The following is a 14,748-nucleotide window of genomic DNA, read 5'->3' on the forward strand; positions in this document are numbered from 1 at the left end:
ACAACTAAAAGTCATAGAGCATTGAATGAGATATCATTAGAAAGGAAATTTACTGCTGATAAAATCTGATTTTAGTTCAAGCTTTTATGTCCAGCAACGATTGAGTAATAAGCGAAAATGTGAATACATCATTTACATATAACCAAATATAGCGATTAATGTTGGTGCATTCGAAGAGTAAAACGCTCGTAAAAGTCCATAGATGATTATTACTCTATTAACAACAAATAAAATAAGAAAATCATAAAGCCAAGTTAGATATTACGTTAGATATTATCATGTCAGATAATATAGGCAACCAAAAGTACAAAATTTGTTCGTTTGGTTGCATATATTATTTTATACGTCAAATTAAGTTAAGATTTGGTTAGTAGATTAGATAACGATTTCAATTAAGTTATTTTATGTTCCACGCTAAGAAAAAATGAGAATGTGAAGTTAATTTCTTAATTACAAACAAAAAACAACCCTTGCGTCACGTGGAAAGCTCAAAAAAGAAAACTTTTGCACGTAGTGAGTAAAAATAAAGTTTATGCACGTACAAAGAATTTTAATAAGTATTTAGTGGTGTCGTTACTAAATAGTCGACGCGTTCGACGCATTCTTCAACTTTTTTTTTTTTTTCGTCTCCGACGCGCGCTCACCAATTTCCTCTGATGTTCGCCGCCGGAGTAAAAGACAACATCATCTCTGTCACATCTTAAACTCTCAAAATCCTTACATCTTCAATTATTCACTATGACCTGATTTATCTACTATGTGTAAGTATTAGAAACAAAAACAATACTTGAATTTAAATAAATAAAAATAAAAATATTTTAAAATAAAAAACAAAAATTTTTCTTTTTGAGTTTACGCTCGTGTTACTCACGAAGAACAAGAACCAAAGAACCAAAGCAGCAAAGAAGAAGGAGAAAAGGTAGGGAGTATAAGAATGGTATAAGATTATATTGAACGGTGTGGGCATGGGCAGCGCACCGCGGCGTAAATTGCCTGGCAGTGTTTTGTCACGGCGAACAATTGGTCTCACACCTAAAATCGCTTTGATCTTCGCCGACACACACGCCGACCGCCTCGTATAAATCTAACCTCCACTTTGGCCTGCTCGGCTAATGAAACCCGACCGCCATTCTACCATACACATAAAACAAATCAAGTCATATTTTATTTTAATAAATATTACCGGTATTACCAGTTTTTCAGTGTCCACGCGGTATAATTGTAATCTCGTGTATTAACATGACAGCGGCACGTTGAATCGATGTGGGAGATGTGTGCAACACTAAGTGATTAGTGATTTATCGACGCGATGCACACGAAAAACGTAGATTATGCACGCGAAAGTATCAAGTGACGCCATCTCGTGACAATTTGCGGAGAATTAGTGTTAATGCGTGCTCTGCGTGCCGGATAATGAAACTAATTGGTAGATTAATTAAAATTACCATCAGCATAATTATTATAATTGCGGAATTTACTTACACGTCTAATTATGTCACGATAATCACTATGACAACTTGTAGCCTGTCAACTGAATATTTTTTTATTTAAGGGTTGGGGTCTGGGGTGTTATGATAGGATGATGGGAAATTGAGATGTCATTTAAATGATCTTTTTTTCTTTTTCTTTTTTCTTCTTCCCATCGGCAGGGTTTGGTTTAAAATGTTTTTTTCTTTTTGGTTATGTTTTGGGCACCTCTGTGGTCGAGGTCGGGGCTAATGGTGAGTTGTTCTGACAAGCCTAAATAGTTTAAATCTATTAAATTCTTTTGTGTTGTTTCGTGTGAGGTTTCGTCGGCGGGCCGCTTTGTGCCGCGGCATCATCGGCACCTTTCATCTTCGGCCGATGCCACTAACTACCAGGAGATGAACAAGGTGGGGCATCCGTGATAGAGATGGAGGTGAAGGTGTGAGGATGATGGAAGGCTACATGCATTTAAGTACGAGTATGGAATAATCAGAATTGATCAATTGTTCAGTTTTAAATTCAAGAATCAAACTTTCGGGCCTTATAACTCCGGAAATATTGATGGTAGAGAGATGCCAGTAGGACATTGTCTTCTGGGCGAGTAAAACTATAGATTAGAAAAAGAAAATTTTGAAAAATTTGAATTTTCAATTTTAAGCCTACTTAACTCATTAAGATGGATCATGAGAATATTTACTATTTGCAATTTTTATCTGTTTTACTTCATGGTGGTATAAGGTGAGACCATAAGTTATAAATGTCGAATTGATCCAAGGGTGGTCCTCTCGCACCTTCTCTTCATTCACCGTTCTCACCTCGGTCGCCTCGGCGGCCGCACATCAAACGCTCGGCGCTTCAGATGTGCGCGTCGGGTTAGTTATATCGCAATTAGTGGCCGGGGCCAGCCTGTCATTAGGTGTTAGTAGATAACGACATAACTAGACAAATGGGATCCCCCTACCTCCTACCTTCCTACCACCTACCCACAAAAAACACTCGGACACACTCACCGCCAGATTAGAATACCAATGTGAATGAATGTTAATGTGATGTGATGTGATGTGATGGTAAACTGTAAGAAGCGACAAGGATGCCGCTATTGTAGTAATGGGAAGAAGAAGAATGAAGGGACATGGCGTATAATGTGGAATTACAGATCGGCGCGCGGCGGTTACTCTGTAATCATCTTCAAGCCGCCTAACACCTACCGAAAAAAAGAACTCGGGCGCGCAGCTTATAGGTGTATACTCGTAGTTCTATGACAGTGTGATGAGCAAAGCTAGAACGGATTTTTTTCGGTTGATATCATTTATAATCACGTTGATTGTACTTACTAACAAGTCTGCGTAGAGGTAATTACTTATTTACGAAATTTCGATAGGTTTTTTTGATCAAAGATTATAAAGTCATTTAGGGTATTTCCAAACTTTTAAAGTAGGCTAGGTCACTACTCCGAAAGTTATGGATTTGGAAAGGTACCAGTAGAGAATTAGCTCCCAATTGAACAAAAGTATTTATTTTGAGAAAAAATTTTTCTAAAAGTTCAAAATCAATTTTTTGAAAACTTTACCTTCAAATATCTCGGAAACTAATTGAGATACAAAGTAGCTATTAGAGTACCTACCATCTTCTAGGATAGTAAAGGTATAAAAATCAATATAAAAAAATTTAAAAAATCAAAAATCAATTTTTTTGAAAACTTTACCATCAAATATCTCCGAAACTATTCAAGATTCAAAATTGCCAGTAGAGTACCATCTTCTCGGAGAGTCAAGGTATAATAATCACTAAGAAAATTTTCAAAAAAACCAAAATTAATTTTTTTGAAAATTTTACCATCAAATATCTTCAAAACTATTTAAGATACAAAGTTGCCAGTAGAGTACCATCTTCCCGGAGAGTCAAGGTTTAATAATCCGTAAGAAAAATATCAAAAAATCAAAAATCTTTTTTTTTTAAACTTTACCATCAAATATCTCCGAAACTATTAGAGATACAAACTTGCCAGTAAAGTACCATCTCCTCAGAAGACAAAGGTATAATAATCCACTAAAAAACTTTTAAAATATCAACTTTTACATTTCATAAATTTTTCTCCTGTCTCTCTAATTGCAATAGAACTTACATAATACTCTGTAGGTAATATATTAATAATAGATTTACGACCGTTTAAAATAGCATTTATGAAACCATGCCGCACACCGCACACATTTTTGAATAAATAATTAAAAATCAACTACACTGCTGTAACTCGCCTGATGCGTTAGAAGATTTTAATAGCTCATAACAAGATATTAATCTGGACTTTGTCACTACAGTTTGTTATTCTTCCATGGTAATCATGTAAACGCATAAATCACATTTTAATATTCTGTTGCTTCAAAGACTCAACTTGCGCCATGCGCAAAATTATTTATCAAAGCGCTTCATTTATATGCTAATTTATTGACGCGTAATTGCATGTTATATAGTTCCAAGCACAGCTAACGCCATCTCTCACCTATGTGTGTTATTATAATTCAAATGTAATGTGTAATGTGTGTAATGCGTAGCTCTGATGATGATGATGATGGAATATAGCCTGCATTTAGTAAACGCGCGATAAAAAAACGCATTCGTTAATTGCATTCGTGGTTGCCTACACAAACATTGAGGTAGGTGTATAGTGAGGTTATGTTTAATGTCTAACGACCGACGTCTAAACTAGAATGCATAATGTATAAGATGTAAAATGTAAAGTGTATAAAATATGTTAAAGTCTAGCACACCAACGAGCTGGTTGGTAATTTGTTGCTTGCAACGACATGCGAATGGGTTGTTAGCGTAAGTTATTCGCGTGGCGTGCATTGTGTGTTGCCTAGGTATCTATAGGGAAGGTTGGCCAAGTCGTACCTCTAAAATACAATTGGCCCTAGATTGAAAGTTTTGCAACATAATGTCAGTTTTTCGACATATTTACCTGCTTTAGTTAATACAGATTTAATTCGTATGAGAAAAATTAATCAGAAATGTTTATATTTTTGTAAATCATCGATTTAACAAAAATGTGTGAACGGTACGACTTAACAAACCGGTACCCTAAGTCGTACCATCGATACCCTAAGTCGTACCTATGCCAAAGAAATATCAAAATAAGAATATATATTAGTTTAATAATAATGTAATTATTTGCAAGGTATTTTATACTCGTTTGGACACCCCAACACATTTGTCATGCATCCAAATTTTGCATTTGAGGCACTGAATCATACTATCTTCCCTATTCTCATCACGCTAGTAAAGTATCTTCGGCGCGCAACCGTAGCGCCGCCTCGTGGCGCAGCTGAAACCTTGAGTCCCATATGTTCTATAGGTACGACTTAAAAAACGCAAAGGGGTACGAGTTAGCAAACATGTGCTTCCCGCTTAAAACAACCTTAAACAATATATCAGAAGGATTATTTAAGAAAATCCATGTAGAAAACAATACATGGATAGATGTATAATCAATATTTAACATGCAACACATATTTAGTGGTGTTTTACTGACCACCAATGCTTTCAAGCTCCACGAGAAATTGGATAAGCACGAGGAGCAAAACTATTTTTGCGCATAACTTCTCAATACTGATTTGGCGGGAACTGATTAAAGAATATGCTTCTAGTATGATTTCATGCTGTCCGAATTCAGCATTTTAAGTTGCATAAAGTGCCTTCAAGTTAGAGAAAAGACCGAGGTACGACTTACGTGACGGTACGACTTAAGCGACTTTCCCCTACATGTAAAGCTAAAAATTGCGATTGGAGTGTGTTATTCAATATTTTTCGCGCGGCGCAAAAGCTTTCATTCAAGTAGACGTCATTTTGGTTTTTGTGTTGATAATGGCTGATTCCAGAGTAGATTGTGTATAAATCAGTGCGCAATTTACAACCACCTTCAGGGTTTTGACATGTAAAACTCTCATTTCCCTAGAAGTCATTTTTTAATCTATTTTTTCAATTTTTGCTTAAAAATAAATTTTTTAGGTTAAATTTTGAGGTTAGGATTTTTGGGATGTGCACACCGCCCTGTAATAATAATAATAAGTTTGTTATTCCGCATTCGGGGCATTTCATTAGTAAGACCGCCGGCTTGGAGTCTAATTGCACACGTGCAGCACGCGCGCAAAGTTTATATTACAGATGCGATGATTTCGTCCAAGGAGGGGCCGGTAGACATCCGACTGAAGGGTACATGTTGCACCTGCTTGCGCTGTCGTAAGGTTAGATTATAGAAATTAAGCTCATAATCAACGATTTCCACACATTCTATTACAAATGATTAAAAACACCGAAATTTATAAAACTAATGTTTCCTGTTTGACTCTATTAAATTTATTAATTTTTATTTTAATAAAAAAATATTTAAGGGTTGCTTTCACATTTTTGAAGAAAAATTAAATTAAATTACTTCCACCCTATGTCTAAGTCTAAGTTTTAGTCTATTAACTTAACCAGCGTTTTCTTTATTTTGCGTATCATCGTATCATCGTATCATGGGTTGATGTCTGAAGGGTTCATAATTAAAGCGTGAGCTTTACTAGAGGGTTGAAACTTTTGAAAAATATTTGCTGTGTAACGCCGGCGGTTTTGATGCCTACAAAAATTTCCGTTGAAATGTTATTAATTAATTCTTATTATTAATAATTAAATTAAATTTCAGGTGTGCGTCCAAATTGAATTTTAAATACTACTTTCTCTTGAATCACCTGAAGATGCTGAGGATCTTTAGGTTTTATTGTTTTAATTTTTGGTGGCAGATAAAGTGTTTCCAGGGGGTTGTTAAACCCATCTAGGGGGTTGACCGGAGTATAAATACAACGTGTGGGTCAGAGGATGCCGCGTGCAGTGAGTGTGCTGCAAATTGCACACCCCGGTAATCGGATGCCCTGTAATTTGGACGCCGCACGATGGCGTTAAGGAGGCACCCGGGGCCGCGACCGCACGCACTTCTCAAGCATGCTGGGCATTCCTGCGCCGGCGAGAGCCACACACGCGCGGGTATCACTTACGGATGATTGAAGTGAAGGCAAGCAGACTACTGTGTGATCCCAATCAACATCTTGGGCGAAATGGGCGAAATTGAAATTTTGATTGGGAATTTATTGGAAAGTCTCCCAAAATATGACCTGGTTACTAATTAGTGATTGAGAGTTGCAAATTTTATGGTTTGACCATTTGGGACTGAACTAGAAGTTAGAATTTGTGAAGTTTTTGGTATTTTTTGTTTATATTTCTTAAAAGTCTCCTAAATTAAGGCCAAATTGATATTTAGGAATAAAAAATACAAATTTTCATGGTTGGACCATAAAGGGCTGACCTAGGAATCAATACTGATCAACCCTTTCAACCGTTTTATTGATATTCCTCAAAAGTCTCCTAAATTAAGGCCAAATCAATATCCAATCATAAAACAAAAATTTTGATGATCCAACCCAATGGTCCAACATAAAACTCAATATTGATCAACCCTTTGATATTTTTCTCTAAAAATTTCGCCAAAGTCTCCCAAATTAAGGCCAAATAACTCCCATAAACTAAAACACAGCAAAACGTGTCTCTCCAAGGTGTCTTCAAAAGTCCACTTGAAGTATCAGATTGGTTGAAGCATGCCACACGTGAGCCATAGCGATATTGTGTGGCGTGGTAATTAGTTGCCGTATAAGGCAACACAAAGGCCGCCGACAAAACTGCGGGGCACTCGCCAACACCCCACCACCAGCTCCCATCTCTTTTTCCCACCACCGGCGCAACCACAACACTTAACGTATCCGAAATGTTACAATCATGTTACCAACTCTTCATCTTCAAGGTGTAGGCATACCTAAGTATCGTTAGCGCTTTCTCGTTCCCAACTTTTTCTCTTTACCATCAAACTGAAGATAGAAATACTATAGATGGCTCTCAGTACGAGTACGAGTACGAGTACTTAAAGTTACTTATTTACTTTCATACTTTTGTTTTGGTATTTGGTCCCACATGATGAGACCTTTCAGAGAGATACCGCGTGAGGAGTTCAAAGGCAGCCGTCGCTTGGAACAAAAACAATTCTTTTTGGTTATGGAAAGTCGTAAAAGTTTACTATAATTTTCCACTAAAACTTAACAAATTGCTAAGCAATTATATCCGACTTACAGAGGAGATGGTTTAGGTAAAAAGTGGGCACATTTTTGACACGTCGATGATGGATTTTTGACGTCTTCAGCACCGGCTGGCGTGAATAGCTTTACTTAAGTCACTTAAGTGCCTTGAAAACCTTAAAACGTATGATTGACGAAGGTATCGTAAAAGCTGTGGGAAAAATTAAACGCGAAAACTGAAATTACAACTTCTTACTCATTCATTGACACCTCAAGAAGAAAAAACCAGTTGATCGCAATGCAAATTGAATGAAAGCAACGCATTGTCCTTTAAAATCTCGCTGGGTGGGCAACAACTAAAGTAAGCACTAAAACAAAGCCAAGAGACAGCTGTGACCAGTAATGAATATAAATGCAAATGGCTGCCATGTGGAATATTAGTTTGTTTACAATGAGAGGCGTTCGTCGATCGTGGGTGGTTTTACTCGTACTTCTCAACAGAATTTGATGGAGTCTGACCTATTTCCATACGAAATCAAAGCCACAATTTCGTGTGCGCCAATTTGCGCACGCGTCCCTTCGTAATTTGTAAGCGTAATCACGACGCGCGCGGTAATTAACGAGCGCGGCGTCGCCGGCGCAGCCATCGTCACGTTAATTAATTATGCGAGCGTGCAATAAACCTGCCATTTGTGTCGCGCGCGGCGGAGGCAGGCGCACCGCATACAGGTATTGGTTTATCGGTAATCGTTGCCTGGGAGGTGGAGAAAGGTGTGTGCACGCGCAATCCCGCCGTCAAATGGTGCGCGCGGGCGCGGCACGCAACCTAATCGATATCTTCAGCGTTGGATTGGTGCGTATACAACTAGGAAATATAAAAATCACAAAAATCCCCTTCACTATACCTCTAACGCCATCTATTGAGGCTTTAAACTAACTATTACATTGGATGTGGTCACTTTTAGTACTGCTGTCGCCATCTGGTGGTGTTTAACTGAACTATACATCTACTGCTATTTAAAATCTACTTTACAGGTTTCTACAACAGAAAATAGCTAAAAATCATCAAAAGAAAACTTTTTTGAGCTTGGAAAGCATTCACACACTCATTAATCCCTATAAATCTCGATTTGATAAGCCACACGTCCTCATCCATGCGTATAATCCCCTTGGAAAGGACAATGCGTCAATTTTCTAACACCCGGAATAAATTACGCACTTACATGAACGTATTTACTGTGAACAATAATTTCCCGGCGAGTTTTTGTGGTGCAAGAGCTTCTATAATCACTAATTGATAACTGATGGACGCTGGCGGGTCTCACACTTGCGGCCGGTCCAATCAGAGTGCATTATTCGTGCTTGCGCAATTAAGGCGGCGAAGAATAATGCGCGAATTCGCAATGGCTATAGAATTACCGCAGAGAAGAAAGAAAGGGCCGAGCGAGCAAGTACATTTAGTCGACCAAATGATTCGGAAAAGTTCTAATGAAAATTAGGACTTTCGTCTCGGCAGCGCCGACCAAAGATGGTCATTAGGCGTCTTTTTTTTGCTCTCTACCAGTCGTCGGAGTTGTCTCCCCTTTTCAGAGAGGAGCTGATGCTGGATCAGCTCTTACTTTACAATCATCACCCAATAAAACCTCGGAGGGAGAACTGTTTCAACGAGATGTAAGCTGAAATAACTGAATTGTTTATTGTGAAACCGGAAAAGAATTTGTCACCTCAAAAGGGATTCATTTTTTTTTAAATTTGAGTTATTTTGTATGGCACGAGTCACACCCCAATGAGAAGTAATTATCATCGATAAAACAGAGCTCTGTAAATTTCCCTATCTAAATATTATGTTTTTTTGTGATTTGAGTTGATTTTTTAGAGATTTGGAGTTATAAAGATTAGTTTTAGGTTTTATGGGTCCATTTAGGTGTGGATGTGTGTATTTTTATGAAGTCGAAGTTAAACTTCCTCTTCGTGTGAAGTTTGATTGGTTTCTGCCGCAATTTTAGTGCGTTTTAGCTGTTTCTGATTGCCGCGCGGCGATGATGTGCGCTGGTGATGAGCATCTGCTGAAGGCAGGCCGTTAGTTACGAGCGGAAAGCTCGAAAGCTCAAATGATGGTGTAAACAACGTCCGGAAGCCACGTCGCGGATTGTTTACATCAATAATTATGTGTTTTACTAATCACTTCTTCTTTTTATGCTTTATTTTGTGAAAAAATTTAGTAAAATGAATAAAAATTGATTTATTTTAATTAAATCTTGTAAATAATGATTGTTTTTGGTTAGAGTATGTAATTATCTTCAATTTAAAACAAAGTTTGTGCTTTTATCATTATTAGTTTTTAAGATATAGCTAATTTTGCAATAAATTTTGATAAAATGAAATACAACGTCAAGGTCGCACTTTTTTTGAAATTACATAAAAACTACTAAAGATAACAATTTGTAATTTGGTACACTTATTCACAATTAAATTCTCTTTCCAATAATGTCTTACTCAATATTCTAGCTTTTTAAATACCTAAGTTACAGAGATGCCAAAAAACAATTGTAAAAATGATATTAATTTAAGAACAAAAATATATTAAAATTGATTTTTTTTATAATAATTAAACTAAATCTTGTCAAATTTTGGTGTTTATAAATAGTATTTAAAAATATCTGCAGTTTAACATAAAATTTAAGTCTCTATCATATTTACTTTTAGAGTTACACTTGATTTTACAAAAAAATTAAAAAACCTCATTGAAACACATTTTTAGTGATAACAAAAAAACCACAAAAGATACCAACTCATATTTCACTGCACTTATTCCCAATAAAATTCCCTTTCCAACGATACCTCATTCAATACCCTACCTCCACAAACACCGTAGTTATACACCCGTCAAAATATTATATAAAAAATGTTAACATAAACAAAACATTATGATTTATACCTTTCAGCAAACAAAATCCAAAACTATGCAAACAAATTAATCCGCTACTTTGCCAACGCTCAAACATTCTCACATTCTTACAACAACATCACAGAGTATCCACAACTACAATTTATTACAATCAAGGTGCAAAGCTCTTCGCTACCGTGCAGAAAAATAAATTTGTATATTGTGCACAAACTCCCATGATGTTTGTGTACATTACCGCGGGAGATAAACGAGATAAACTCAAAATTATGATGTATAATAACCATATGCCTCGGCCGGTGTGTATTATGTGTGCCGAAAACGCGCAAGGTAAGTTATCGTGCGCGTAAAAAGCCACTTCGCTCAAGTGCCCCAGCTCCGACGCAGCTTTCTGCCCCGGGATTTGTTCATAACTCCCGAAAACATGCTCTGGTATACTTAGCAGATATGTTTATTAAACAACTATTTTAAACAGCATTTATAAGTGGTATCAAAACCACATACAGAGTGTTTAAAAGTCAAAAACAACAAAAAATCAACTAAAACCTCTTTAAATTTATATTTTATGGAAACACTCAGTGGATAATTGTGGATGAGCATGGCGCAGATACCAAGCATGTTGAGTAAGTAATTTATATAGTACGCAAGAAGGTACTTAATAATAAATAAAGTGTTTTCGCTTTGTAGGTTAAGCTCAAAGCTCATAAATTCATAATTTTATCATTTTTCCGACTTGTAAAATTATTTTTAGACCAAAATACACTAGTCACCTCTAAAGAGGTTAAATTAACTCAATTTCATTGAGGGTTGTTTTGCTTATTCCGACGTTTTTCCTTCTTTTCGACGTGCTGGGAGGAAGATTCGGCGTAATTTTTTGCTTTCGCTGCGCGACGGCGAGCGTATTACTTAAATCGACGTCGATTACATCAATCGAAGGAGCTAGCTGCGGTTTCCCGACCTGACGGGGGCGGTGGAGGAAATTGGTGCCGGGCGGGGGAGAGAAAAAAGCGCGTACATAAAGGACCGCACGAAGAGGAATGAAAGCACCCGGCGCGCAGGCACGTAGCACACGTCCGCGAAAACGTCTTTATAATGTGACATCTCAAAGGTACGAGTAAAGCTAGTAAAAGATTCGTTACCATAGAAATGATCAACAATCGAAATAAATCAATAGAATTTTGTACAACCCTTTGGTTTTATTTTTATTTTTATTTTTACGTGGGATTTTATGTGGAATTGAGAGAAGAAAAAAGGGTGAAACGAATGGAAACACGTGTCACTCGAAATTCATAGAGTTAATGAAGCTTTAAAAGCTCAAGGTACAAAGCACGACGTTTAAATTTCCGGTTTATCAAACAAAATAACAAAATAATGAAATTTTGTAATTAAAGTTTTCGTGGAGTAGATAATTATAGGTATTAATTACTTTTTAAGACAATTTTCTTAATTTTATAGTATATTAAGTGTCAAGTGGTAAATGGGAGTTTTAGTCACGAGTGTTTAATCAATCGAGTGTATAATAAAGTTTAGCCACGTGATGCTTATGCTATTTTTTCTACTTTCACTTTATTTTCACGTTTAATTTTTATATTTGAACTTTTATATGATTTTATGCTGCATTGCGCAGCCGTATGCTCCACCCCGTGACTAAAACTCATGACTAAAGTACTTTAATCACAACTTCGACTATCCATTTTTAAATTACCAATTTTCATGTCACAAATCGACAGTGCTTTAAAGGTGGAAGTAAAAAACCTTAATTTTCTTGTAGGTAAATGCGCAAGCGCAAGTTCCAACCCGTGACTAAAATCCGTGACTAAAGTACTTTTCTCATTTTTTTAGCCATCCATGTATAAAATACCACTTTTCATGTCTCAAAACCATAGAAAATCCAATGCTTTATAAGTAGAAATAAAAAACTTTAATTTTATTGTATTATGTATGTATGTATGCGTTTCTGAAAGTAGTAATTCGATATATTGCTCTGTAACTGTCATCAACATCAAGTAAAGATGTGTTAAAGACGAACGATGTGTTGTTTTAGCTCTGAATGTTTACAACTTGCATCCCACATGTAATTTTATCTCCTTGTTTATAATTTCTGAGCATTTTTCATTTTTCTTTTACTTTTTAATATTTCATCATAACTCAACAAAAAAAAAACTCGTGAATCTTATAAAGTGGTTCTTAACATCTCGAAATCTTGAATAATTCAACTCGAATCGCTAATCTTAAAATTTTCACTTTACAATTCATCAAAAGTCAAAACTTGGTCGAGCTTTTCGAATCTTATAACGCGCACATTCATATGCAAATCGCGCCGCCTCCTTTTCGCACGAGAGCAGCACGCCCACATCGACACAATGTCATCTGATTTCCACAAGGCCGTAATTTCAGCAACTTCTTCAATTTTAGTACTCGTACATTTCAAGGGGTTGAAAATCAAAAAATCAAAAAAAAAATAATTTTTTTAATTTAAATTTATTTATTTATTGTTAATAGGAATTTTAAATATTTCAATGCACATGTTCACAATATCAACAAATTAAATATTAAACAGTCTAAGTAATAATCAGTGCCTAAACTTTATATACAAAGTGATTAAACTCTAATTCACTAAAAATTAAAATTGCTTTGGTTATTCCTTTGGTTTATTCAATACATAACCTAAAAATTAATTACTAGAATGTTCAACATCAGTTGGATCCTCCCCTGAGCTCCCAACTTGTGAATTTAACCCAACACTACCCCCACCACCACCCCCAGGATGATAATAATTAAAATACGGGAATAACTGATGCATCCCGCCGCCATATTGTTGACAAAGTGACATCATAGATTCCTGTAACGATTTCCCATACTTCAATCCGTTGATATTATTAAACCGTTCGTAGAAAGCTTCCGTCGCACCCGGATAGAAGCTCTTATTATACATGGGCTTCTGATGCTGTAAGAATATCGGCATATCATCCTTGACCAGGACTTTAACCGCCACTTTACGCGCATTCTGATTGAGCAACGTACTCTCTTGAAGCTGGAGTGCTTTGCGCTTGGTTTTGTAGCGTCTGTTCTGGTACCAGATCTTCACTTGTGTTTCGGTGAGTTTTAAAGCTTGCGCAAGGTCGGCCCGCTCGGGTCCACTGAGATATCTCTGCTGGCTGAAACGACGCTCCAATTCGAACACCTGCGCGTGGGTGAAGGCGGCGCGTGAACGCTTCTTCCGCGCCGCCGCCGAGGGTGAAGAAGATGATGAAGCAACAGCATTACTACCACTACCACTGGCGTGTGATGATTGGACGCGGTCCATAGGTAATGACTCGTAGTGTTGATGGTAATCAGCGAATGTTGACGAAGAATAAAAACGATCTGTAAATTTATTTTTATTTTTAAATTATTTGATGTAATATCCTGTTTAATAGGTTAATGGTTTTGTAATGATACTAGAAAAAGGTGTGGGGAGGATATATTGTGCGTGTAACCAATTACCGAAATTGAGTAACACCCTAAAAGACGCTTTGAGGTTATGCAAAGTGAAAAGCTTTTAACGTGAAAGCTCCTTGTACCAGCCGGTACCAACTTGGGTATATTTTTACATAAAGTGATGACAAATTGATGACCAAACTCATCCAGGTAATTAAATCTATGTACCTTTGGTGAAACCGGAAATGGCGCTGATTTTACGCATATCGATGGCTTTCTCTTCGTTTTCATCACTGCTGTCACTCACAACATTCAACTCCATGATATCTTCGTGATCCTGATCATCCATGGCTGTATCCTCGAGATTTAATTTTGTTTCCGGTGACTTCCGGTTACCACTTAGGATGTCATTGATGGAGAATGGTGTAACTGATAATTTATTATTGTTGTTGTTGTTGTTTTCATTATTAGCACTGTCCACTTCCATTGTTGATGATTTGATGGTTTCACTGTGAGTTGGGTTGCGGGAGCGTGCGTCGCAGGACAAACCCCGGCGCGAAATGAGCGCGTCGCGCGACGAGTGGGTGATTGAATCGGGACGCGCGAGTGTACACCCACTGAAAGCTCACATTGGGGAGTGCTATTGGAGAGGCGTCGCGGCGCGAGCTTTTTCAGGGCATGTGCGTTGGTTCATCTTGAAAGCTTTCACGCACTCGCAATAAGTAATAACGTTTCAAAAAAAAAAATTAAAATTTTTGTTTTGCGTCATTCTGTAAATGAATAATTTACCAAGAAGAATAAAATAGAAATAAAATTTATTTGTTCTAGTGAATTACACAGTACATTAGTCAGTGACTA

General features: G+C 36.9%; 1 protein-coding gene across 1 annotated transcript; it reads right to left on the reverse strand.

Moving 5' to 3' along the window:
- Positions 1-12,997: 12,997 nt before the first annotated feature.
- LOC135789582 (homeobox protein zampogna-like) lies at positions 12,998-14,511 on the reverse strand. The gene is made up of 2 exons (XM_065299492.1): positions 14,119-14,511; positions 12,998-13,836 (listed from the first exon to the last, which is right to left on the reverse strand). Exons 1-2 carry the CDS (start codon positions 14,375-14,377, stop codon positions 13,145-13,147), a joined length of 951 nt encoding a protein of 316 aa, XP_065155564.1. The 5' UTR covers positions 14,378-14,511; the 3' UTR covers positions 12,998-13,144.
- Positions 14,512-14,748: the final 237 nt, after the last annotated feature.

The sequence above is a fragment of the Atheta coriaria genome, unplaced genomic scaffold, assembly GCF_025399875.1.
Source record: "Atheta coriaria isolate IRGN ID8LTWV9N9 unplaced genomic scaffold, Caltech_Dcor_3.1 hic_scaffold_3_pilon, whole genome shotgun sequence".
Lineage (NCBI taxonomy): Eukaryota > Metazoa > Arthropoda > Insecta > Coleoptera > Staphylinidae > Dalotia > Dalotia coriaria.